We start from the raw sequence: 27418 nt of genomic DNA, 5'->3' as shown, positions 1-27418 counted from the left end.
AATGATATGTTATGCCTTTGGGGAAGAGAGGAAAAAATCGTCTTGATTTCTTGAGCTGGGGGAGGGGCAGAGCAGTAAGCCCATTCTTTATTCCCATATGTTTAATAAAGATTGCAGTGGTACTCATGATTCCTCATTTATTCATACGGGGCTGTGATTTGGTGCTGTGTTGCTGCTTCTGAGATTGGCACTGTTATATTATTAATAGTACTGATCACACATGCCTTGCATTTAATATAGAACATAAGAGGCTCACCTAGCATGAATGAAAAATCTCAAATTGAAAGTGTAGATACTATAAAATTTTTAAAGAAGGGAATGCATTATGGTTGAACTTTGGAAATACAAATAGTCTATTTTTAATAACCAAGTTATGAATATCCTTGGATTCTTGGGTTAGGGAGGTGGAGAAAGGAAAGAAAGTGGCTTCCTCTTGCTTTTATACCAAATAGAATCCGGAGGCACATAGAACACCAAAGATCTAAGTTACACTGACCAAAACAAAAACAAAAAAACCCAAACCAGAGTTTAGGAAGGCAGCTCTTCCATTATTAACTCATCCGGTTATGCCAGTGATGGCAGAGATCTCAGAACAGTTGGAGGTTTATATACACAAATGTATGTGCTAAAATACCACACTCTGATGACATTCGATGGAGAGGTAACCTTTGATGATGAATTTTCTTGCCCTTTTTAGGGGAGTGAGAGGGGAGGCGGGTGGTACTGCACAAGACTCTAAATTTACCAAAGTTTTTCAAATTTAAATTTTCTTAGAAAAAAATGTCAAATGATTGTAGATCCAAAAAATGCTTTTGTTGGCATTTTAATGGTGCTTTTTGAGTCCAGTATGGAGTGTAAGTGAAAAGAAAGGCAGTTTCTTTTCTTGGTAATATGGTATTGAATCCGAAGCCTTGGACCATACATGTCCCAGGAAGCTTCATGATTTATATATTGTATGTGATCTTTTCTTAAACATTGTTAACCTGTGCCCTTTCCAGACAATGCCAGGTCAGAAAATGTCAGGGGAACTTTGGATTGCTTTCATAATCATGTAAAGAAAATGATTGTCCTCAAAATCCAGAGACTATGACAGGCATTCTTAATAGAGTGATATGTTTAGAGGCACAAACAGCATGCATGGGACTGCTTTTAGCTGGTGGGGAAGGAAAAATGAGTGATATTTTACTTCTGGTTCAGACCAATTGTGGGGAAGAGAAAATGTTGCTACCTGTCAGGCTGTTGTAGACACCTATTTAATTTGTTGAAAAGGTGAATTCTCAAAGCGGAAAGCCTTTTGAAATGCTTATTCACACTCAGACAATTTATTAGAGACCTAGAGAGAGGCTTAGTGTGGAGTGCAGGACTAGGTTGAGAAGAGTGGCTTGGCTGCTGGGCTGTGAGAGCAGGCAGGGAGGCCGGGACAGTGGCTGTGTGGCCAGAGCCATCCCCTGGAGCCAGTGGAAGCAGGAGGTAGACCCTGGTGATCCGTGGTGTTCTTCATTCCCACCTGACTGCCTCTGCCTCCTGGGACCTATCAACCCCTCAAGTTAGTTAAGAGCTACATTTGGGAACACGTTCTGCTACAAAGTCGCATTTGCCTAAGTGCAAATGAAAAAGTCTCTTCGTGTTCCTCTTATCATTTAGGTCATTAAAGAATAGGATTTAAGTGAAAATAAGAAAAGAGACAGTTCTTCGGCAGAGCAAAAACTGTGTAACTGTTTTCAACCCCTGTGTTTTGAAACAACCTTGGTTACTTCAGTTCAGCTCTTTCAGAAAGAAAAAAAGTCAAATGTGTGGGCTTGATAGGTGATTTTGCCAAATTACGGACCCAAGTTGCATTCAGTGCCACGTCGTTTCTTTTCAAAAAGTTCACTTTCTTGGTAAACACCAAATAAGAACCTATAAAAAGGAGCCTAAAAAACATGATTTCATTTCATGAGACTTCAAATGCCTTGTCTGTCTCTCTCACTTTTCCGTGGTTTTTCAGCTGTCAAGGTGGTTACCGTTACGGTCTTAGTCTTTATTTGCAGCCAGGGTGGGCTCGGCTTGTGGGCTTGTGGCAGAGCCGTCCCCCGTGCACGCAGCCAGCAGCGGCCAAGCTTCGCGCCTCGCCTACCACAACCACCTTCTGATGGCAGCGCTCACCAGTGGAACACGCTCTCTCCACACCTCATTATTTCTACAATCTGAGTGAATTTGCAAATTAATTGATGTGTGGGAGGGAAGGCATCTGCTATTGTAAAAACCTTTAACTGTGGCAGTAAAACTTGAAATAAAATTAAGTGTTACTATAGTAAACTAATAGTCCCCAGGTGATGGAGCACATTTTGTGGTGTGGAGAGGCTTACGTTTTCAGGATCTACTTAACTTTGAGGCTCTATTTTTTTTTTTTTTCCTGGTCTAGTTTTTATTTTCATCCAAGGAGTACAAGTACGTAGTTTAAAAGGCAAGTAAATAATACTACAAGATTTATACCAGAAGTGTTGATCTTGCCCAGCTGTGCTATGCCACTCCTCAGAGGCAACTCCTTTTAACTCTTTATTTCATTCTTTATTTGTTTTAGAGGCGAGGTCTTGCTGTGTTGCCCAGGCTGGACCGTAACTCCTGAGCTCGAGTGATCCTCCCACTTCAACCTCTCGAATAGCTGGGACTACGAGTGTGCCCCACGCCTGACTTCTGTTAACTCTTGTAGCTGTTTCCTTGGATACTTGCCCACATTTTCCTAAATAACCTGCTTAGACTGCTATTTTAGATGTTATCTGTTGCCTCTGTCATGGAAGATGACGATTTAACTTTTATAGACAGCCATCTTCACCTTGCATTGCTTTCATTGATACTTGGTTTTTACATTATGACTATGAACTATTTTTTGTAGCTGACACATGTAGGATACTATGATTGTTATTTTTGTGAAGGCTGAGGTAGAGGACTATCTCACCATTTAGTGTGTAGATCTATACCCTTTTTCAGCTGTCCCTAAACCATGAGCCTCTAGGACAGCCTCTTCAGAGAGGTCACCACCTGGCCTCTGCTGGAGCAGGGATCTGGGTGTTCGAGGAAGATTTAACCACTCCACCTGTTTTATGCCTCCTTGACAACTGGCCTTCCAGGCCGCTGAGTGCCCCCACTTCCTCAGTCTTTGGAAATTCTGCAGTGCAGTTCAGCTTGCTTTTTAAAAATCGACTTCTCCCATCTTCCCAACCTTCCCTTCTGTTCAGGGTAGGTTTTCAGCGTACTTCCCTCTGCAAAGGTAGTGCTGGCCCATTGACTTCCTGTCTTCTGAAATGTCGTTGACCTCTCTTTCTATTACTGTCTCCTCTTCTCTTTGTCTCTGTAGGCTCATATCTGTGAGTTTATTCATTTGCTGTCATTTTAGTGGTTTGGGGAGAGAATGCAGGTGAACGTGACTTCATTCTGCCATGTTCAACAGGAAGGCCTCTGGCTCCTGTTTTTGATACATTTTGCTTTGTTTTACACGTAGGTCGACAGTGTCTTTGTATTTCAAAAAGCACATTTTGATTTAATGGGCCTATGTTTTTCATGAAGGGTCTTCTGTTCGTCACATGATTCCAAGAAATGTGTGTAGAATGCACACTGCTGCTTTGAAATAGAGTAATACTGTCTCTGGGTCCCTAGTACGCTTTCTAAGAAGATCCGTCGGATGCTAGTGTTTTATTATGTAGCGGGAGGCAGAGATGATGAAACACAAAGCTCCTGAAAAGAAAGGACTGGCCTTTCTCTCCCCCTTTTAGGTGCATGCTGGTTTTAAAACCTCTTTCTCAGTGGTGCTCTTACTCTTTTGGCTCTCAACAGTTAGCTTTTCTGGAGTGGAATGGTTGAGGGCAGGAGTACCTGGGGTGTGACAGCAGTGTTAGAAGCTGAATTTTTCAAAGGGCAGAGACTCCATTAGACTTAGAGCCACTCCCTTGGGTCAGGGCCATGGAGAGCCAGGCAGTGCTGTCATGAAGGGGCGCCACTGTCTTTGAGACCACGTGGCTCTGGCAGCAGTGCACACTCCCCCGAAGAGGGGGCAGAGGCCAGAATCCCCCAACACTGGCCAGGCTTGTGCCACCTCCCAGCAGATGGACCGGTAACGCCTTTTCACATCCCTCCCTGTCTTTGAAAACCAGGACATAAGTCACCAGTTTGTTGTCTCCTGCCTTTGGGAAATTCTCACATTTCCTGTGTGGGAAGCCAGCCCATGTCCCTCCATCCTTCCCACCTCCTGCCACCCTAGCAGCAGTTCACACACCGTAGCCTGTGTACCTTGATTTGCAACTTTTGGACCATGCTCCTCCCACCCCCAATCATTTTTTTTTTTTTTTTTTGCAAGGATAATACAAAATGCAGCTCACAGGCCTATTTCAGACTTTATTAAAACATCATTTCCCCCGCCTTGTTCCCGGATTTCTGTGCTTAATCATAGAAAGGCAGCTTGTTCAAATATACATTATTCTTGCTTGGAAAATGCTCTTGGCTTGTCTTCCTCCCCACCTCCCTCCGTGTTTTGTAACCTCGCTTCACTGAGGCCCTTCTCATTAAATATCATAATTTGCTCATTGGAGAGTTATTTGTAAACTTAATTAACTCTCTGTCAGTGTTTGAGTTAATTTTCTCCCTTTCATTTTAGCCTCCCTGGCCGTGGTTTTTCATACTCTGTCCTGTGTCTGTTAAAGACTTCGTAAATAGTTTTGAAATGCCAGTTGGTGATATATGGGCCTCTTTAACATTTCTTTGATTTATGTGCAGTGCTGTGGAAAAAGGCAAAGAAAGCAAATTATATGGCAAAAAATGTTGCCAATCTTCACTTTTTTACTCTTAGTTTTAAAAAGTATACTTATCAATCAAATCTGATGGATTTTCTTTTTTATAAAGATTGAAAATTTAACTATTTGAAGACTTGTGCAATGCGTGTTCTATATTTGCTTAATCAAGTAACTTGGTACTAGAATAGGGTTTGAAAATTCTAAAAGCTTTCAATCTCTACTGTTTGTTCCTATCCTGCTCCCTCCCCAACTCTTCCACAATATATGCATGAAACGGCCAGATTTTGATAGGAGTTGGAAAGATGGAATTCTCTCAATGCTGGAGGTACGTCGCTGAATCCTTCTGGTAAAGCAGCAAGAGCTGTGTCCTTCTCTTAGGTGACTGTGACTTGTCTGAGGTTTCTCTCTGTGGCATATCTCTGATGGTTTCCAGGTCTCAAGAGACTGGCCTCCTGAAGCTATCAGTGAATCTGTAAATGTTAATTTTCAGAGTTTACTATGATCGTGCACAGGTTTTAGTGTGTCTCAGAGCTGCCTGGGGGTGCCTGTTCCCGTGTGAATTCCTAGGCTCCTCAGTAGAAGTTGTAATTTCACAGAAGTGGGCCCCTGGAATCTGCACTTTTGGCGAGCCCTCTAGATGGTTCTGTTGCAGGTGATCTCTGACTGTGCTTTGAAAATTATTTGAAGGCTGTAGTGCCCTTGATTCTACACTCCCCTATTCAGTATCCCGAATGGCATCCCTCCCCCAATCGTCTACTACAGGAAGTCCAAAGAAGGTGTAAAAAAATCCATATTACTTGGGAGCACTGGGACTTATCATTTGTGTAGGCAGGGTATATAGGTTTGGCTGTGCACAGTTATGCAATACCTACAGACCTCTCCGGATTTTTAAAAAATTTATTTGTTCATTCAGCCACAACTGTGTGCCAAGCACTGTCCTAGAAGCTGAAGCTACAGTCAATGACTAAGGTAGAAGTCTCTGTCCTAATGGAGCTTACATTCTACGGTATGGGAGAAAGGGAGAAGGAGAGTGGGAGAAGCGTAAACTAAACAAACGGTGTGTATGTAATACCTAGCTGGCTTTACTGCTGTGATTAAGATCAAACTGCTGTGATAGAACGCACCTTTAGGCGGCCAGAAAAGGCCGCCTGAGAAGGGAAAGTTCAAGTTGAGACTTGTACAACAAGAAGTCAGGTATGCAAAGATCAGGGTGAAGAGTGTTCCAGGTGGAGGGGACAGCTAGAGCAAGAGGCCTCAAAACGGGAACAGAAAGGAAGCCCGCCGGAGTGGTGGAAGCAGAGTGGTGGAATGCTGGTGAGGCAGGTGGAGGGGGAGTGGGGCCGGAGCACATAGGTTGTATTGCTGTGCGTGTGCCCTGCGACTCTAGCCTGGCTGTGGTTGCTCAGATCAGAGATGGTCACCTAGGCCAGTGGCTGCCAGCAGTTGATGAGGTCCTAGCCAGCATGGGTGCTGCGCCCAGCACACCCACCCTCCACTGCCTGGCACAGGTTCACAGCTCCTTACCAAAGCTTTGGGCAGCCGAATGAGTTTTGGATTTTATAACATTTTGTGCTATAGAAAGGAAGCATGGCTCATATACCATTAATTTCTCCAGTGAGGTCTGGGCAGTACCCTGTAATCAAATTTTGTGCAGCAAAATGTATGACTATGCACACTAAGTGAGATAAATTAAGATTTAAATAGACTCACATCAGTTCACGTCAGGTTTTGCTGCCACATGAGTTTTGGCGCCTACATCGATGAGAAGGCTTTCGATGTTCAGGACTTTTTATACATTTTATACTGTGCAAGGGAATTATGGCTGTCTACTGGCAGATTCCTGGCCCATCCTCTGTTCTGGGTGTGAAACATCAGAAGGCAGTTAGTGGGTGAAAGGTGTGTGCACACGAGCGTGCCTGCTCAGGCGGCAGCAGGCAAGAGTCCCAGGAAAGAGCAGAGGCGAGTCAGGAGGAGTTGATTGTGGTGGAGCTGGAAGCAGCAGCCCGTGGAGAGGGAATCCGAAGCCCAGAAGCCTAGTCGGGCGAATGGCCGGAAGCTGCTGGAGCAATTGGACAGCGGCGGGCTGCGTGCCCGTCTCTAAGAGGCCTGTTTGTGGACACGGCTCCCGTGGTCTCTTTCCCACAGAGCAGACCCTTACTAACTGGGTAACCAGGGCACAGCTGTGCTTGTTGTAACCTGCAGACCTAACGGGGTAAGAAGAAGAGGCATTAGATCCCCATCATCCTCACTTCCTTGATTCAGAATTCAAATTCCTACCATACTTTGAAGTTTACTTACATCCCCTCTGGCTGTCTCCCGCCAGCTAATGCATTCATTTACTCATTTATTTAAAAAATACTTGTTAAGAGCATGCTGAGGCCCGGTGAGGCAGTTGACTGTCGTGGTTACAGAGCAGGGGCCCCAGAGCCAGGCTCTCCGGATTCCAGTCCTGTCCCTGCCTCTTTTTTTTTTTTTTTGAGACGGAGTTTCACTCATGTTACCCAGGCTGGAGTGCAATGGCGTGATCTCGGCACACCGCAACCTCCGCCTCCTGGGTTCAGGCAATTCTCCTGCCTCAGCCACCTGAGTAGCTGGGATTACAGGCACGCACCACCATGCCCAGGCTGATTTTTTGTATTTTTAGTAGAGATGGGGTTTCACCATGTTGACCAGGATGGTCTCGATCTCTTGACCTCGTGATCCACCCGCCTCGGCCTCCCAAAGTGCTGGGATTACAGGCTTGAGCCACCGCGCCCGGCTGTCCCTGCCTCTTAACGTCTGTGCCTCAATTTTCTCATTTGTGAAACAGAGATGATAATAACAGTACTTACCTCACAGGGTGGTTGTACAGATTAATTAAATGAATAGCACCTGCTTCACAGTGAATCCTGTATACACATTAGCTAATGTTATTATTATTATTTTTATTTATAGATAGGCCAAGCACACTGTTCTGGACACTGGGGCTGTAGCTGTGAGGACTAGAGGAGATACCTACTCCTATGGGACTCGCATTCTCAGCAGATTTTGACCTTCTAAAGGCAGAGGACGTTTCTTTGTATGTCCGTTCATGTCCAGCACTGTGCTCCACATCCATCAGGCCATCCCCATTCTCAGCACATTTTTATTGAACGCTCATGTAGACCCCTCTGCTAGGTCTGTGAGGCTTGTAAAATGGAGTACGAGACAGTTCCAGCATTCCTGTGGCATACACTTTGGGAAAAGAGTAAAGACAGATACACACACAAAAACCCCACGCTATCATGTGCAGTGGTCAGCCCTGGAAAAGGTGTTTCAGAAAGCCTTCTGGTCTGGCTTGAGCAACTTCAGTTCTTCACGGCTCCCTGCATGCCAGGTACTTAAAGGGAAAGGCAGCCTACTTACTGGGTGTCGAGGACCAAAAGGACACATGAGATGTCGCACAAGTTGCCTATAATTTTCTCACTCCTGGTCCCAAAGCAGGCGACTTCCCATATTCGGGCTCTTCCTCTGGATGGACGTGATCGATGATGGACGTGTGAATGTTCCGTCTTGGGCATTCCCAGCTGGCTGCTGATGCTCCTCATTTTGGTTGCTCAGCTTGTTCCTTACAGCAGATTTTGGAAAGTTTGAGTAAGGCTGCTGAGCATCACTGGAGTTGGAGCAGGGAGCGTGCATGTCGGAGAAGCCCTTCTTGTATCGGGCTCAACTCTCTTATGGCCCAGCTATCCCCGTGCACTCCCCTTCCCCAAATCTACCAGAACAGACTTGGTTTGACTTGTCTGTCTTCCCTCAGGTTTTTTTTCATCAGACACAGCTCTTCCAGTTATTGGCACAGTCCGTCCTAAGACTTAGCTTAAGTGTTAATGGCTGAACAATCTCAGCCTATTAACACTAATCGTAATAATATTTATTGAATGTGTGCTTTTTGCCAGCCACTTTGCTCAGCCCTTTTCATGTTCTTAAACCTCACTAACTCCAGGAACCGGAGTGTGATTTTGCTCAGTGAAGCCTGAGATTGTTTCTAGAGTAATCGAATAGTATTGAGTAGCAGTGTATCCCCAATAGTGGAAGAGAGCCGAGGCTTCAGAACGTTGAAGAACTCTCCCAAGGTCATAGAGGTGGCTAAGGAGAGGGCCTCTGGTGCATATCCAGATGGTCGGCTGCAAACCCACATTCTTAATTAGATTAAGAGTAGTAGAACTCTTTCTCTGCCTAGATCTTGTTGATCAGTAGAGAATTCATTCTGATCTGTTGTTTGTCTTAAACCAAAAACATGCCCGTCGTTAATACGTATGACTTTGGCTTTTTTTTTTTCTTCCAAGGGGAAAAATCGTAGTCTTGTATTTATGTGGGAAAATCCTGACACACAGGCTTCCACCTGCATTACCCTTTCTCATACTGTCATATCCGTGTGTAGCAATCAGAACTTAAATAGACCGACAGAAATCCTTTAGCAGTCCAGCAAAAAGTACTGTGGGAGCCTGGAGAGAAACTTTGATCTTCTAGTACCAGGTTCTTTGCTAGATGCATAAGAAGCACTCTTAACCCGATTGCTTAATGCATCAAGCTTGAGCCAACTTTCTGGGCATTTAGGTTGTGTGTAGATTAAAAAGAACAATCTCTACAGTATGTTAGAAGGAGCTGGCCAACTAGTCCTCGGCATTGCGTTTCTTTAGAGTGTATACCTTGTTTCTGCAGGCCTTATACAATTGTCTTTAGGATTTTTCCCAAGTGTTTTACTAGGAATTGGCCAAGAGGCATCGTCTTGTAATAGATTGTCGTCCTCAGTTGCGTGAGAAGAATTTTGAGTTGGGTTTCCTCATCAATACAGCTACTCATTTAGAACGACCTACTGGGTATATTTTTCCTTTTCTCTCATTACATTTATCAGTTTATTATCTGACATGCTTAGAGTGACAGGCTTTGTCACTCTAAAAGGTGATCATTCTAATCAGTTTTGTGAAATTTGAGTCATTCCTGGTGTTGTTGGAGGAAGCAAATTTCTAGGTATGGTCACTTGTGAAAATCGCAAGAACAGCTCTCTTTGCCTGTTTGCAGTGTGCTGGGCACTATGCTTAAGGCTTTTGCACACCTAATTCCAGCAACCATTCTTCATCTGTAAGAAGAGGCTGACAATACTGCCCTCCGTGGGTTTGTTGTGAGATAGGAAAAAGGCACTTTGAAAGCCTGCCTTAGGGACTGTGCCCCATAAACATAAAAACAACTCTCTCCTTACGAGGTTGAACATTGCCTTTCTTATTGAGCTGATAAAGAAAGTGGCTCAGAAGGGAGGGAAAACACCCGGAATCACTCATGTTGAGTTGGGGTTTGAACTCAGGGCCATCTCACTGCAAGGCTGCATCTTCTGTGCATTAGGCCACACTGCTTCCAGAGTGTCAGCCTTTGCTGCTTCATGGCCATGTACAAAGGAAAGCAGATGCCTCCTTGGACCCGCTGCCTCCTCACAGTCCTGAGCCACCACTGGGCCTTGTTCTTCCTATTCCCAAAAGGACAATGCAGTTGTTAAAAATGATCAATAAAAAAATTTCTTCCTAAGCGCTCTCCTATTTCCTGATTTCTGTTCTTGCATGCCTCCTAACTAAGCAGCTGTCTCACTGCCACTGCTTTACTTTTTGTTTTTCTGACATCATCGTCATATATCTTTTTCCAGTCAGTGATTATATGGCTCCCTGTTTTCCTGTCTCCTTCCGTCTGAGTTTTCTCTTCACTACCTTTCCTTCTTCCCTGCCCCTTCTGACTGTACATCCCCAGTAAGTAGGGGGTAGGAGATGGCTGATCAAATCCCTGATTTGTAGCCAGTTGTCTCCCAGCAGACTGTTGGTTTATGGAGGGAAGCCTAGGAGGCTAATGGGGCGTCATCTGACTGTAATGAAAATGGTGCTTAAAGCAGAAACAGGCATTTCATGACACTGAAAGAAAGAACTAGATAAACTCTGCAACTAAATCTAAATGGACTGGGAGGTGCATAGAAATTTATTTTTCTCTTCTGAGAAGCCATCCCTTCTTCACACTATCCACAAAAGAGGTTTATAAAATATCATATTGGCAGTTTTCAAAACATCATGTTTATTAGTTTATTGACTAGATACCTTGGCAATGAGTGCCCGATGCCTCGAATTCAGTATTTAGAACTGAGACATAGAAATGTCCAGTGGTGGTTCTCATTGTACTCATTGCTTAGCTGAAAAATGTCTGTTGTCTTTTGGGGGGAAAAAAAAGAGATATTCCCATATTTCTTATATGGGAATATTTAGTTGCTTCCCCCATGCCTCACTTATGAATGTTTGGAAAGGAAAGAAAAACCAATGAAGTATTGTATGTCAGTAAATGCTTACATGCCTGTTAGGGCTCTAGCATTGCATTTGATTTCAAATTTTACCAGGCCTAAGACATCTCAGGGAGCCTTGCTCCAGCTGATATGGTTTGGCTCTGTCCCCACTCAAATCTCAGCTCTAATTGTAATCCCCAAGTGTTGAGGGGGGAATCTGGTGGGAGGTGATTGGAACATGGAGGCCATTTCCCCCATGCTGTTCTCATGATAGTGAGTGAGTTCTCATGAGATCTGATGGTTTTATACATGTTTGGCAAGTTCCTCCTTCACTTTCTTCTTTCTCCTGCTGCCGTGTGAAGAAGGTGCTTGCTTCCCTTATGTCTTCTGCCATGATTGTAAGTTTCCTGAGACCTCCCCAGTCATGTGGAACTGCGAGTAAATTAAACCTCTTTCCTTTATAAATTACCCAGTCTTGGTGGTGTCTTTATAGCAGTGTGAAAATGGGCTAATACACCAGCCCTTCACTAGCTGCCTTAATTGGAGACTTTTGGTGACTGGTAAAATGTTTGCATTCCATATTTAAATTTCACTGATGTTGATTTTTGTACTAGGAAGGCAAGCTCAGACTGCTCAGAGTAATATTTATAATACAGAATTTCAGTGTTAGGACCTCAGACATAATTCTAGCCTTACTTTGTAGACTTTTGATTCAGGCCTTTATATGTTTAAAAACTAATATCCTACATTTCTGGTAAAAATATAAAGATAATCCTGAGATGTGTCATTCTTTCCAGCTACTTCTGTCTTTGGTTGATAACGGAAAGATCAGATGCACAATCTGTTTTTCTTGAGTCCAGAAGTATAATACGCAAATGGATAAGGATTCTGGGGCAGTTCAACCTTAGTTAGTGGCAAGAACATGATGGTGCATCTGACATGACCTTCTTCCTCTAATAGAAACAGGCAAACAAGATAGCCCACCATGTTGTCCCTCTTTGAGGTCATATTCTCATTCACTGTCATTGCCTGTCAGTAATCTGTTAGGATGCTTTCATTAAACCTCTTTCCTTTATAAATCACCCAGTCTCTGGTAGTATCTTTATAGCAGAGAAATTTTGCGTTGGTCCTATTTATTTTTTTGGGCTGCATCTTCTTAAGTGGCCATGTGTCTTAGTTTAGGCCTCTATGACAAAATACCATAGACGGGGGTAAACAACAAACATTTATTTTTCACAGTTCAGAAGGCTGGAAAGTCCAAGGGCAAGGTGCTGGCATGTTTGGTGTCTGGCGAGGGCTCCCTTCCTGGTTTGCAGATGGCCACCTTCTTGTTATATTCTCCCATGGTGGAGAGAGAAATCTAATCTCTTCCGCTTCGTATAAGGGCATTCATCCCAAAATGGGGGCTTCACCCTCATGACCTTATCTAAACCTGATTGTCTCCCAAAGGCCCCACCCTCAAATACCATCACATTACGAATTAGGCCAATGTGTATTGAAACAGAAGAATTTTGGAGAGACCAGAACATTCAGTCCGTGATCTTTCTTTATGACCCTGTCCACTGCTCTCTGAAACCATGCAAGGCAGATGGGGTGAGCGCCTGGTGTGAAGTGAGAGGGGCTCCTGGGAGACTGGAAAACACCAATTCTTGTATACCCTTGTCTGTCTTTTCTTTTAGTGTTAGCTGCTCATCTTTCCTTCACCCTCCCCACCCCCGTTTTTTTCAGTTGTCTTTCTCTTTCCCTTTACAGGTAATCCCTGTGATGGTTGTTTCTTCCATTGTTAGCCACATTTTCAGTTTGCTTTGTTAGTGACTCCGTTCAGATATGTGACTGATACTCCTTCTAGCGGACTGGCATCTCTGAAGGATGATAACATGCATACAGCTGTAGTGTAAACAGGAGCAGTTGTGGAGAAAGGCCTATTAATAAAGGTGTAAATTCTGGGAAGTTGCAGTAGAACAATTCTAAACAACCCTAGCCGTTACAGATATTTAAGAAAGGAAAAGGTTGCTAGCCATCGTCTCTGTTTACTTCTTGGATAGCTTTTGAAGTTTGGACATTTGAGCACTAATATGTAGGGAAGAAAGAAACTCAAATGGCATTTAGCATGTAAATAATGCCATAGTGGAGCAGGAAGCACAGCCCTGATTTGGTGTCCTGCCTTCCTAGTAATTGAAGGAGCTGAAGCCAAGCTTCCAGGAGAGAACAAATAAGCAAGTAAATTGGAGGCTTCCTTCTTATGGTTTATTGATGCTGTTTTGACCAAGTAAAAAGATTATTTACCCATAAAAGCTCAAGTCTAAGGAGTTTTTTGTAAACTAGTGGCTATTTGAAAGAAGCATTAGGAGATAAAAGGAGGAAAGAAGGTAATATCATTATCTGATATTTAGATTAAAACCCAAGCAAAACAATTAGATTTATGGTATTTTTCTGTAGCTGTTTTTCTTGGCACAGATAATACTAGACAAGCTTGCCTGTTATTTTGCTTAGAGTTATGTTCAAAAGAAGAAGCAGAGCTCCATTGTAATACATGATTCTGTCTCATTAGCTGGAAACAAAACATATTTCAGTAATGAGGGGCAAAGGTCCTTGCAACTCACGGTGGTGACAAAATTTCCTGATTTTTCACAAATCTTAGTTCTAGTTGAAAGCTTAATGGTCTGGGGAGACATGACTGTGTGAGACTCTCGTGTTAGCACCCTACCTCCCAGTGTCACGCTCACACATCCCAGCTGTGTGGGATGTGACTCGATCAGGCGTATGTGGTGTGGATTGTTCCAGGTGTCATATGTCCTCAGGTTGTGTCTGTGGGCTTTGGCGTGTTCTGTTGTACATTAGAAGGGTTTTCAGTGCACTTACACCAGCCAGCTCGGGTTGTTTTGGTCAGTCATCTGCGGGGGAAGAGGCACTAGTGTCCTTGCTTGCTATCATTACATAAAACACACATTCACAAAGAGAATTCTTCATTAGAAACAGATTATACGCGTGGAATCTCCTGGACAACACGAGAATTTCTAGAAACCTGTTAGACAGCAGCACAACTGCTCCATGACAGAGCCCTATCAGAACTGCTAGGAACATTCAGCTTGCCACAGTGCATCCGGAATTTAGATTTTTCTGACGAAACTGTGGTTTCCCGATTTTCTTTTCACTAAAGTAACCCTGAATGTTAAAACTTGAAGACAATAGAGTTTCAAACTTCCTCAAACTCACCACCTAACACATGACTAGAGTCAGTGGGTGGGGAAAGTATGCAAGATCTCAGCGCCTGCAAGAGGGCAGAGTGAAGAGCGCAAGCAGGAGCCAGGAGAGGCCGGTGATGGGAACGTGGCTGCCTCCATGGCAGGGGCCAGCTCCCGTCTAGGGGGATCGCTGTGTTCTGTTGCCGAAGGGGAGATAAATGTCAGTACCTCCAGTTAGAAACATGAGCGCACCCATCCCTGCAGGATGAGGTAGGTAAGGCAAACCCTGTATGACCCACCGTCTTCCTGTGAATCAAGTGACCTGGGATCATGACCACTTTAAGGCTGGCATCTCCTCTCATTGAAATGGGACTGTGGTTAGGGGGAAGATTGGCATCTACTATGGCCTTTCTCTGTTGTTAAATTCTGTGATTTGAAGTCGTCCAGGTGCAGTCCCTGTGGACCCCTTTTTCTGAACTCAAGCCTGTGAACATGCCCACTTTTTTGGCAACTGGAATAAGAGGAAAAAAGGTTTCTTTTATGGTTCTATCACTACAGTGAGCACCTAGAAAGCAGTGTGTTTGCTTTCATAAGAGGCCAGCCATAAGAGGACTGTCAGATGGAGCCAGTCTGTTCTAGATTGGTTGCAGTGCCAAGCCAAGCTAGCATTCCCACGAATCTGCCAGTCTACTTGTTGGTTGACAAATTCATTAGCGTCACCTTTTTTCAGTGCACTATCCTAGACATTGTAGAGAATAGAGTCATCATTAGCAAGGTCTGTGCCCTAGAGATAAGGCTCCCTGGGTGGCAGCTTCACTCCCAGACCCAGGAATAACACTAGGCTGCCTTTCCTGGGCATATGTCCCAGTACAGGCAGGTGCCTTGTATTTGGAGAAGGAAATTGGCCTAGAGTGACTGGCAGAGGAGATGGTGGAGCTCCCTACCCTCTTGATCTCTTCTGCTCTCCTGTGAGTCCCCTGGTCTAAGCTAGACAGAATTTATTGTAACTTAGTTCTATGCTATTCTTTATATGTGATTATATGCAAAGTGATTTAAAAAAATAAAGTGAATCATAACTTATGGCCAGGAGAGCTCTTCCCCCCCACCCCATTCACCCTTAAAGAAACCTTTGGTGAATCCTTGAGAAGGAAATAATGATTTTCATAGTGAGAAGAATCAAAATCTTGATTGATCTGGCTTATAAGTTTTGAGATTTTCAAATGTCAGGTTCTCTGAAAGTGGGATTCGGGCCAGATGGCAAGGGTGGAGCAGTGCTGCATATGATGGCGTGCTGTAGCGTGGACCCCGGGGAGGTTCCAGCATACGATTCAGCTTTTAAGTGCTAGGCCTAATTGAATGCCACTGGCTTAATGAGTATATTGAACATGATCGGTTTGGTGAATTTCCTTCTATTCTCTTTTAAAACTTTGGTCCAGTGCAAAACATTTACCTATTAATATTTTGGAGCAGGTAGAAGCATTCAGAACAATGTGGAAGACGTCATGCAAGTGGAGAAGGAACGGGGGAGGGTCATTGCTCATCTCATTTCCTGAACCCAAGATTTCAGTCAGAAACTTTGCATTTGAATCCTGTTTTTATCATTTCCTTTCATATGATTTCCTTCCAGTATATGTTGTTATTTGTAATTTGAAGCATATTAAAGCTAATTGAATTTTGACCCCAATAGTTTGGACTCTTTAAAAGAAGATTCTATAAAGGCCTTGGCTATCCTACAGAAAAAGATTTGTTAAGTCTCTTGTGTTAATATTGTGGGGACGTTCCTTCACATCAAATACCTTTCTACCTTTAGAAATATGAAGGAATCAAATTTTAGAGTTTGGTGGGTCCTCAGAGAAAATATCGTGCGCGTTTTCTAGAGAGGGACAGGAGATGTGTAAGGTCACCCAGTCTTGCTACTAGCAAAGCCCAAGAGCACATTTCCAAAGAGGCTGCCGATTACAGAGGCCCTTCATCTCCCACTTACATTTCATCAGGACCCTGACTGACCACTTGGAGCCTCTCAGATGTTCAATATGACTAAAACAGCATCATTTTTATAACTATTCAGTAAATCAAAGTTTTCCTAATTCTAATTAGTCTTTCCTCAAATCAGTATTAGTTGTTAAAATTGTCTCAGGTATAGCAGTAATTAGTAGGTATAATTGGTTAGGTTGAGAACTGATAGAAAAATCCTAGGTCATTCATAGATAATAGAAAGTGGAAATTAATAGCAAAGTTGTAACTGAGAGAAATACTCTAAAAAATCCAGAGAACACTGCAACGCGGAATGGCTGTTCCCGTGGAGCAGTAACTTAGTAAATCATGAACCTCCTCCTCCAACTTACCACGTAAACACTCCCATTCCCTGTACTTGTAAGATGGAAGTTAAAAGAATGGATCATTTCTCTCCTTCTTTCATTTTTATTCCTACTGGCTAGTGGAGAAATGATCTTGGATAGAAAAATCACATTAGAATTTGATAAGTTGCTTTTTGAAATAGAGTTGTTTCCATGCCACAGACATTTGGAAAGAAGTATGTTTATTGAAATACATTTTTATAGAAAATGTTACAGAACCTGTAATTAGCTTATGGCAGTATTTTGGGGAGTGATACGTTTCTAATGTTAATTTGTAGATTCACTCTGAACTCCCTTCTGCTGTCTTAGAACCATTGGCTGAGTGAACGTCTTCCAAGAGTCTCTTCAGATCTAAACTGTGTTCCATGGAATGGAGCATTGGTGCTTAAATAATGTATAAATCCAGCTGGACAGGAGCTGCCTGTCAGTTTTATTAACTTTGACCTTTTCTCCCATTATAAAGGTGGTTCAGTAAATATTTAATGGGCCCCTTATAGATCTTGACAGTCAGAGCCGTGTTCCTGGAAACTGGGATACATATATATGATTAACAAGTGCTGCTTAATCTTTATGAGTCAGCTCTCAAGGGCAGATTTTGTTTTGGGGGAAGAAAAGTCCTTCCACCTATGTGTGCTCTTAGAGGTGCACTATACATTGAGAGCGTCCAAGATGGTTGAGGTTTCAAAGGAACTCTTTAAAAGACAGACAGCAGTTAGCATACATTTCTGCTGTTTTGGATTTTTTTGTTGTTGTTTGTTTGAGCAAATGATCAAACTGATGCCAGGTGGGCCATATCACCCTGCCACTCTGCATAGTTAGCAGGACTTGTCCACTCAAAGAGTCAGCAGGGCTGGAATGGCTGAGCTTGCACGGACCCTAATAAATACAAAGGAGGAGAGCCAAAAGGACAGACGGTTCCTTGAGCCAGGAGGAGGCCCCTGCCAAGCCGTCTTTCCCTGTAATTCCATAAAGCCCCATGCATATTGCACTCATTGCAAATTTTGGCAGGGAAGATCGAAACCCAAGTAGCTGACATTTTGAAACATTGTCTTTCAAACTTGTACTGTCCCTTGCCTCCATCGATTTCCCATTTAAGAAATCTGTAGGAAAAAAACAAATTTGAGCAAAATTCAATGGTCTAAGATGAGTTGTTAGAGCCAAGTTATGCCCCCGCTTTTCCACCCTGAAAAGAGCTCCGTCTTTATTATGAATGTGACGTATGTTTGTCTTGTATTGGGCAGCCATAAGGCTCCCACAGCAAATTGACCAAGTAAATAAAAAGCCTGTTAAAAACCAATATGAATGTTCCAAATACAGACACTTCAGTCGTACTGGGTCACTGGATATCCTCATTTTTATAGCCACTTTCCAGGAGCAGATCATTTCAATTGGTTTTGTTTTCTTTGCTCTCTATTTGCATGCGGCCCGATTGCTTTAGGTGAGGCCATTTATTTTTCAGAACGTTATTGCCCTTTGCATCTAAGGCCCAGCCCCTTTTAGACGGTGGTCACCAGTTTCATTACCATGAGTTGTAATGCAGCTGACTTGGCAAAGAAAATCTGTGCCTTGGAAGAGCATTTCGGGAAGAAATTGATTCAGAGCTTTAGAATGAATTACTATTTGTATGTTTAGTTAATTCTAAATAAATGTTTGAAAGACCTTGCTTAATTTGAGAAGACAGGAAGAAACATATTGAATGTTATAAATGGTCTCAATCCAAGTTCTTAGCTTGGCATTTTCACATGTGAATCTTTTATTTACATCTACTCAACATTGGGATACCTTTCAAGGATAATTTTATTATAGCGATATTGATGACAACTGTTATGATCTAAAACACAAAATATGGGATTGAGAAGGGAAGGTAAAAGTTATTGTCACACATCAAATTGGTTATAAGCTTGATTTGGCAAGGAGTGAGAATGATGAGTTATATTTTAAATTAGAATTTCCTGATGGTAGGAGTTGAGGGAATTGACTGCATTAGGGCACAAATGAGCTTTCTGTAGTGATGGAAAGTTTCTTTATCTTGGTTGAGGTGGTTGTTATGCAGGTATAAACATTTGTCAAGACTCATTAAACTGTTCACTTTAAATGTGTATATTATATTTTACATAAATTATAATTCAAAGTCTTGTTTGATTTAGAACTAGGCAGTATCATTCCTCTTTCCCAATAAGAAATTGAAGTATGGAGAAGCAAAGTTATCTATCCTAAGTCACGGTGAAGCTCAGCAGTTTGTCCAGGGATCAAGCAAAGAATGCTGGCACCAGACACATTTAAAGCATGCTGCTTCTTTACCTCCATGGCATTGTTCCAATGGCACATCCATGGACTTGAAATTGACTTCTCCACTCAGTTCTCTTTAGCCTGTATCCATTTATATATATTGTTGTAAGATACATTCATGAACTTGTTCTTATGATTGATATTTGTACCATTGAAAAGATAGCTCAGTGGTTCTGAGTGCAGACCCATAGTATGTTTGAATCTGTGTATGATAAGCCGTGTCATGGTCACGGTGTCCTGCAGTAGACTACAAATTCTGTGTTTTTTTTTTTATTATAAGCAAGACATGACTGTAGCAAGAGTTCCCAGAACTAACTTTGTCTCTAAGGAAAACCTCTGGATTTTCTTATTAAAAAATGATGTAGGCTTTAAAACCATTTACATAAAGCCTATGAATAGTAGTGAAAAATAAAGAAGAAAGTAAAAATCACTGGAATTCTTCTACTGAAAAATACAGTTAGCGTCTTAGAGAACATTTTTTAAGTGCCTTTCTGTTTACAATGGAACCTTTTTTTCCTTTAATTCAACAAACTGATGTTGTGAAGTCCTTTCCATATTTTAATCGATTTCCCAGTCAGTCGTTGGGCATTCCAATTCCCGTTTTTCATCATGATGTCATGCTGTGATGAACAGTCTTGTTCTTGTTTCGTTTCCTGTTTGTCTGATTTCCTTTTTATGGATGAATTCCTTGAAGCAGAATGTGCAGTTGTATTTGAAGTTACTTCCAATGTTCTAAGGGGGTAAGATTATCAAGCATTGCTAGTTTATTACCATCTGTCCTGCTTTTACCAAGTGCTCTTCTTCTTCCCCTTTTGTTTTGTTTTTCTCTACAGTTGCAGTACCATGCAGGACTCGCATCTGGCCTTTTAAACCAGCAGTCGTTGAAGCGCTCCGCCAATCAGATGGGAGTATCTGCCAAACGTAGACCAAAGGCTCAGCCCACAACTCTTGTCTTACCACCTCAGTGAGTGATGGGTTTCAAAAATTGCTTTAGTACTAGGAGAACTTTTACTTGTTTTTGGCTAGTGGAAAGTTATTGTTTTCTTCAAAATTCCCTCCCTCCCTCTTCCCCCTTCCTTCTTTTTTTCTTGAGATAGAGTCTCGCTCTTTTGTCCAGGCCAGAGTACAGTGGCATGATCTTGGCTCACTGCAACCCTGCCCCCTACCCCACCCCCGGGTTCAAGCAATTCTCGTGTCTCAGCTTCCTGAGTATCTGGGATTACAAGTGCACACCACCATGTCCGGCTAATTCTTGTATTTTTATTAGAGATGGGGTTTCACCATGTTGGCCAGGGTGGTTTTGAACTCCCGACCTCAGACAATCCACCTGCCTTGGCTTCCCAAAGTGCTGGGATTACAGGCATGAGCCACTGCGCCTGACCCAAAATTATTTCTTTCCTTTAAAAAGGCATCTATTAGAATTAGAAACCAAGCATGATGGTAACATACTTTGCATAGATCTTTGTGAAGCAGCTATAATGCCGATCGTTTTACACGTTTTGTGTGTGATTTTTCCACCTAGGATTTTAAGAGACCTCACGGCTTATTATTTGTTTCCTAATCACATTCTCAAAGGTGGCAGAATATGAGTACAGTTGTCCTTGTTTTACAAACGAGATGGCTGAGGAGCACATTTGGTTAAGCTGTAGACTACCTAGAGAACCTGCTAGAGCTGGGGTTAGAATAAATGCTAGGCTCATTCGTTCATTTTTTAAAAATACTCATACATGTGTTCTTCTTTTCCCTGTTAGGAATTTCTTGTTAGGAAGGATAGCAGATACAGTAAGCTTCACAGAGCGTACAGCTTAATGATTTTTTTCCACACTTGTGTACATCCACGTAGCCACCACTTGCAGAATCCCGTCAGGATTCCTCCCCATTGTTCCCTGTCACTACCTGTGCTGCCTCCCTCCCGAGTTTAACACCATTCTGACTTCTTTAAACAGTTCATATTGCCTGTCCTTGCATATAAATGGAATCATGCAGTGTCATTTTTCCTCTCAGCTTTTTTCACTCAACATAATATGTGTAAGATTCATCCAGTTGTCTGTTCTTTTCTTCTTGCAGTGTGGTCTTCCTTTGAATACGTCACACTTGATTCATCCACTTGGTTCATTCACCTTGTTCGGTTCTTTTGTAATAGAAGCCCTAGTAGATGAGTGCAGAGGCTCACTCGATGTGGAATGAGACATGTGGGCACATCAGTCCCTTGAGAGCTTTTCTGTCAGCATGCACACTCCTCTGGGAGGGCCAGACACCCAAAAGGTGTCCCCTCACCTGTCCTGCTCACCTCTTGCACCTTCTTCTGTTTCCATCCTCATTTACAAACAGCATTCTTTTCTAGTCTAAGGGAGTGTTCCCATATACGACTTGATTGTTTGCCTTTGCTCAAGGTCTCATTTTCTGTTTGGTTAGCAAATCTTTATCGTATCTCCGACGTGTCAGGCATGTTTCTAGGCCCCAGGGACATCAACATGGGCAGGACAGACATTGTCCTATCTTTGTTAACTTTTCATTTCAGGGGCGGGAAGAGACAAAAAAAGCACCCCTCAACAAATTAATAAATTAATGCCATAATTTGTAGTTATGCTTAGTGCTAGGAAGGGCCTACCGAGTGGGGTAAGGTATGGAAGTGGGGGATATTGCTTAAATAGGGTGATCAAAGAAGGCTTCTCTGAGGAGTCAACATGAGGTACAGACTTGGCAAATGAGGAGGAGAAAGACCAGTGAAGAGCTGGGGGGACCGCAAGGGGTGACTGCTCTGGGGATTCTTTCTGTAGCCAGTGGACGCTCTTATGCCACCACTTCTGTGATTTTCAGGCTTTCTTCAGAGTTCACGCTTGCTTCCTGAATAGGAGGAACATAAGTAGCCTCGACAAGTAGCTTGTGTCTGCTGTTTGCATGCACAGGTGCCATATTTTTCAAAAAGAAGCTCACTACAGGGACAGCTGCTTTTAGTGAGGCAGGATAGAGTTTTTACTGTTTGGCAGAACATTTCTTAAAGGCCATTATTTTATCTGTTGTATCTCATGTGTTGATTTGGTGATTCTGCAAATCTCAGCTTTCAGCTCTCTAAAGTCTTAACAGGCCTTGTAACTTGTCATTTTCCTTGCATGGATTGTCTACTGAGGCAAGATGTTTGGCGAGAAGTAAAAGACTTTCTAATGGTCCCATAAGACTAGAGCCAAAAAGTATTTGCTGCTAACTGTCTCTTGACAAAAGTCAGTTCTTAGTCCATCTGTTCACCATTTGTTAATTTGCATTGGCTTGAAACCTGTTTACAGGTGACATGCTATTATGAGAACACTTAGAAACTATTTTAAGCATCAGGGCAATCAACAGACTCTGTTCTCATGCCAAAAAAAAAAGAAGAAGAAGAAAGAGAAAGAGGTGTTCACAACTGTCATTATAAATTTATAATAAATCACTCAAAATAGTTTCAAAGAGAAAAGTGGTTACTATGTCCTAAGAATACAACATAGCAATGATTTCCTATACTTAGTAGCCTATTTCCTGTGAAAATTGACTGCTGCTTTTTCACATCATTGAGCTTTTTGGTCTCACGTTGTCCTGGAATCCCGTTATAAAACTACTGTCCAATAGGCAGACTCTATATCTAAAAGACATACATTGCTTCCCCTACTACCCTTTTTGTTTCTTTTTAGAGGCAGGCTCTCCCTCTGTTGCACAGGCTGGAGTGCAGTGGTGTGATCACAGCTCACTGCAGCCTCAGACTCCTGAGCTCAAGTGATCCTCTCACCTTGGCCTCCGAAAGTGCTGCAATTATAGATGTGAGCCACTGCACTTCCATCGAGCGCCAGCTATGTGCCACTCATTATGTTTGATGTTGGCTAGAAATGCAACGTGACTGCTGGCCTAAAAAATTTTTTTAAGTTAGAAATAGAACAATAATAGTATATACACAATGTAGATTTTGAAAAAAAGGTAACAAAAACATTAAAAAATAATGTTTTATCTGAAAAAGTTTTTAAGATGATGATGGATATTGTTTTAGACTTTTTCTATGCATGTGTCGCATATAGTTCTTAAAAGCAATAAATAGGTTTTAAAATCTCCAAAAAGGAGTATATTATAGTATTGTTCTATTTCATATTTCAGCCTCTTATTGAATATAGTTGTGAAATTTGAGGGAGCATAATTTGATCTATGGAATATTCAGATTTACATATCAATATCCATGTTATGGTTGTATTCTTTAGAAGACTCCTTGTTACAAAATTTTTTATTATAAGCGCGATGTGGCTGGGCGTGGTGTCTGAGACTGGTTGGATCACAAGGTCAGGAGATTGAGATGATCCTGGCCAACATGGTGAAACCCCACCTCTACTAAAAAAAAAGTACAAAAATTAGCTGGGCATGGTGGCAGATGCCTGTAATCCCAGCTATTTGGGAGGCTGAGTCAGGAGAATTGCTTGAACTCTGGAGGCAGAGGTTGCCGTGAGCTGAGATTGTGTCACTGCACTCCAGCCTGGTGACACATTGAGCTTTTTGAGACTCCATCTCAAAAAAAAGAAAAGAAAAAAAGCACAATGTAACTATAAACTAACTTTTTGTTATTAAGAAAATCCCTTCAACCCCCTTATAAAACACCGAAATCCTCCAAGATTGATATGTTAATTAATTACCTACTGCTGCATAACAGATTGCCCTAAAACTTAGTGCTTTAACAGCCATGAGCATTATCTCTCAAAGTTTCTGTGAATTAGGAATCTAGGTGGTGGCTTGTTTGGGTGGTTCCAACTCAGAGCCTCTCAGAAGGCTGCAGTTGGGTATCAGCCAGGGCTGCAGTCACCTAAGCTTTGTCTGGAGTTAGGAGCTCCACTTCCAAGGTGGCTCACTCACATGGCGGGCAAGTTGATGCTGGCCATTGGCAGATCTGAGTTCCTCTCCACCTAGACCTCTCCACAGGCTGCTTGAGTATCCTCAAGACATGGCGCCTGGCTCCTCCAGAGCCAGCAATCTAGGAGCATGAGAGCCAGGCTGCAGCCATCCTTTTTATGACCTAATCTCAGAAGACACATAGCGTCAATTCTACCCCATTCTGTTCATTTGCAATGAGTCACACCGTTTGACTGACATTCAAGGAGAGGGGGTGAGGCTCTCCCTTTTGAAGAAAGAAGTGTCTAAGAATTTGTGGACATATTTTAAAACCATCACGTTGCACACAGGAACAATGGCTGAGCCTGTAAACCCCATTCACTTATTTAGTCAGTAAATATTTACTCAGGGCCTACAAATGCTTGGTTCTGTGCACTGTGCTGGGGATTCAGAGATGAATAAGATATGATCTTGGCTTTTGGGAAGCTCTGAGGAGAGACAGGAGCAAACAAGGAGCAGAGCATCATAGCAACATGGGCCAAGTTGACTGACGTGACCTTCTTCCAGTGCCTGAGAAGGCCACGGGCGGAGTGCGGAGGGAGGGCCACTTGGGGAAGCCCAGCCGCTCTTCACCACATTTCTGTGCTACTGGCTATGAAGGATGAAGGCTTTATTTCAATGGGAATGCTAGATGCTTTCTTGCCTAGGCTTATAGGATTCTAAGGAAAGGTTTTATTTTTAAGCAGCGGAGGAAAGCAGTGAAGGCTAGTGTCTGGGCTCCTCACACACCTTTCTCTGCAACCCTGTGCATGTTCATGCAGTGACGGGTAGGTTTCTGTGTGGCTTGTGTTAGCGGTTGGATGGCACTAAGGCTGCTACAGCAAAACCACTAGTTCTGCTCAACTGTGCCCAGAGCGCAGGTGTGGCAAGAATGCAGGAGATGGGTACAACGTGTTTGTTTTTAAAGCCCAGGGCTCTAACAGTAGTAGTCTCTGAAGACTCAGATTCTTCCCTGAGCTCCCATAGGATGGGTGATGCGTGGGATTAATGATTCATATCTTTCTCCCGATCCAAACAAGCTTGATAGAAGATAAAGACGTCGTTCACAATGAAAGATATTTTATCACATGTTAGCATTCGGAGGGCACTGATGAAGTGACCTCACTTCCGGGATTTCGAAGTGCTCAAATTAAGTTTTTTGCACAAGGGGGGCACTATCGTTTCCATAAAGAGGTTGTGTCCACTGTTGCTGTGTAAACATTGTTGGGCTTTTGAGCCTCGTAGGACTGAGATCAGCTTGGAGTGGCTGTCTTATTTAATTGATCTATAAGTTGTATGTTGAGATATCTGTGTATTTATTATTTGAGCGATGTAGCTATGTTTACCTATGTTCTGTCTTAGAGAGCAGCCTCGATTGTCTGATGCAGTGTTGTGTGCTTTTGTGTTAACACGGAATATCAGTTTTAATCAGTATGGCCAGGCTGAATGGCCTAAGACTCCTGAGTTTCAACAACTTGGCCTGATGAAATGCTGGCTTTCAATGACAGCAGAGGTGATTGTGTTCTCATCCAGCAAACCTAGATCTTATTTAGGTTTGAGGGGGAAAAAAATAGTTTTTCAGAAAGGTTACTTTTAAAAATATTACCTCCATGCCCCGGAAGTTGTGGGGACAGGCAGTTTCTCTTGTATTGTATTATCTTCCATGAAAAGATTCTGTCTGCTGAATTAAGGGTACACCTGTTTCCCAGGCTTCCTTCTCTGCAGTCCCTGGGGGTGAGCTATTCATGCTCCAAGCTAAGAACAGCCCTTCTGCTTGTTGATGGACTCCTCTCACCTGCTCCTGGCCGTTTCTCCATGGCTCTTCTTTTTCTGTCCTACATCATCATTATTTCCCTTTTCTCCCGATCATTTTTGTTCGTAGACAAAACATGCTTACCCAGAAAATGGCCTCCTGTAGGAACACACGTCTCTTTACCCCATTCCACCTCCCAGCTCCCGCCTCATGTCTCTCTTCTTCATAGCAAACTCCTCCAAAGAGTGGATTACACTTGTCTCCAATTTCTCTCCCACCCCAGGCAACTGCTATTCTGATTTCTACACTTACACCTTAGCTTTGCCTCTTCTAGAACTTCTGTATACATGGAGTCATGCAGAACATAATATTTTCCTTCTGATTTCTTCTACTCAACATGATGTTTTTGAGATTCCTTTACATTGCATGTATCAGTGGTTGGTTCCATTTTATTGCTGAATAGTGTATATTTTTTTTATGTTCTTTGGAGCTTACTGGTGCCATTTCCTCAGCATTTGCATCTGTTTCAATATCTTGTAATACCTTCAAGAGAGCAGAGAAGCACTTTGCGTTTCAATTCTTGGATGACTTCAGGTTTGAGTAACAATAACACCACAAAAACAGCAGGCAGTGACAAGTGTTGCTGGAAGGAAGTGCCACTGATCCAGGAGGTAACAGGGATAATGACACAGCACTCACACCTAGGGCTTCCAGTGTTTGAACAACAGATTGCGCTTGGTGCGGCCACTGATTTGGCTCTGGGAGTTTCACTGAAAGAGGCTCATTTTCTGCCACCGCCTTGTACATTAATTCCCAAGAAGATCATTGACTTGAAATTACACATGGTGCTTATCCAGATGATTGGGTTCCTTCCAAGATGTGTGGTAGATGCTGTTTCTATTCTTGAAAGGCAGAGGCTCGTGTTGTCTTTTGCTTGATGTTAAACCAGTGGGAATCACAGAGAGCAAAACAGCAACTTGAATCTGTCTTTGGCGATAGTGATGCATGAAGCGGGTGATCGTTGTCATTGCTGTTTAAACTGAGCAAGGCAAACACTTTCCAGGATGAAGCTCATTAAACAAGTCTCTTCTCATAGCTTCCTGGCCATTGCATCATTATCCCTTCTGTTGCTCATTTTGAGACCTTTTTTAAGGTCTTTTTTTTTTTTTTCTCTGTCATACAGGTGTGAAGCTCCAGGTTTCTGCAGTTCCATCACAAAAACCTTGACATAGACGCCATTTGCATAGCGACTATGGACATGTGTCCTTGCAGGGACTTGATTTTCTTCTTGATTACCTGGGCTTTGTTTTGTTCCTGGACTCTTGGTATTTTGTTGAGGGTAGAATTTGGTTATGCTGATGAATTTATATTAAATTGTTCAACTTTGATGGGACAGGAGCTTTGAACAAGAATATCTGGCATCTCTTTTTATCGGAGTTGAGTTTAGTTTGCCTCTGAGCAAAGTAACAGTGAATAAACCATGAATGTGAAGCAAACTGGTTCATTGCCACGAGCCTTGGAAAGCAGAGCATTTCCGCCGTCGCCTTTTCCAGGGACACTGTACAAAGGGAGCAGCTCATTACCCAGACTGGCCCACCCTGAGCTTGGGCGAGTGAGCAGAAGTGTCGCCTGGTCTAACGTCCCACAAAGGAAACAGAGAACTTTGCAGCTGTAAGTTTCCTGAGTTTTGGAAAAGTCATCAAAACTTGGGTAGAAATTTGCTAAGTCATTCTTTCCCCTACTGGCAAGTATTAAGTAACAATATTCATTAAATACCGCAGAGAGGCTATGTAATAAAGAAATAATCCTAGGCCTAGGTGGCTATAACTCTCTAGAAGAGTTGAAATTGAGAATATAATTAAAGATTAAAACATTGTTTGCATTCTAGAACATGGAGAAATCTTTTCTCTCCATTGCGG

General features: G+C 42.6%; 1 protein-coding gene across 2 annotated transcripts in view; it reads left to right on the top strand.

Annotated features, from left to right (window-relative positions):
* MED27 (mediator complex subunit 27) overlaps positions 1–27418 on the top strand; it is a 215960-nt gene that overhangs the window by 45833 nt on the left and 142709 nt on the right. For both annotated transcript variants that reach the window (XM_032257665.1, XM_032257666.1), the window contains exon 3: positions 19702–19832. In XM_032257665.1, coding sequence (XP_032113556.1) covers positions 19702–19832 — 131 coding nt within the window. The remainder of the gene's footprint in view (positions 1–19701; positions 19833–27418) is intronic.

The sequence above is a fragment of the Sapajus apella genome, unplaced genomic scaffold, assembly GCF_009761245.1.
Source record: "Sapajus apella isolate SASKATOON/1434 unplaced genomic scaffold, GSC_monkey_1.0 scaffold97, whole genome shotgun sequence".
Classification (NCBI taxonomy): Eukaryota; Metazoa; Chordata; class Mammalia; order Primates; family Cebidae; genus Sapajus; species Sapajus apella.
This window is presented reverse-complemented; position numbering and strand designations above follow the sequence as displayed.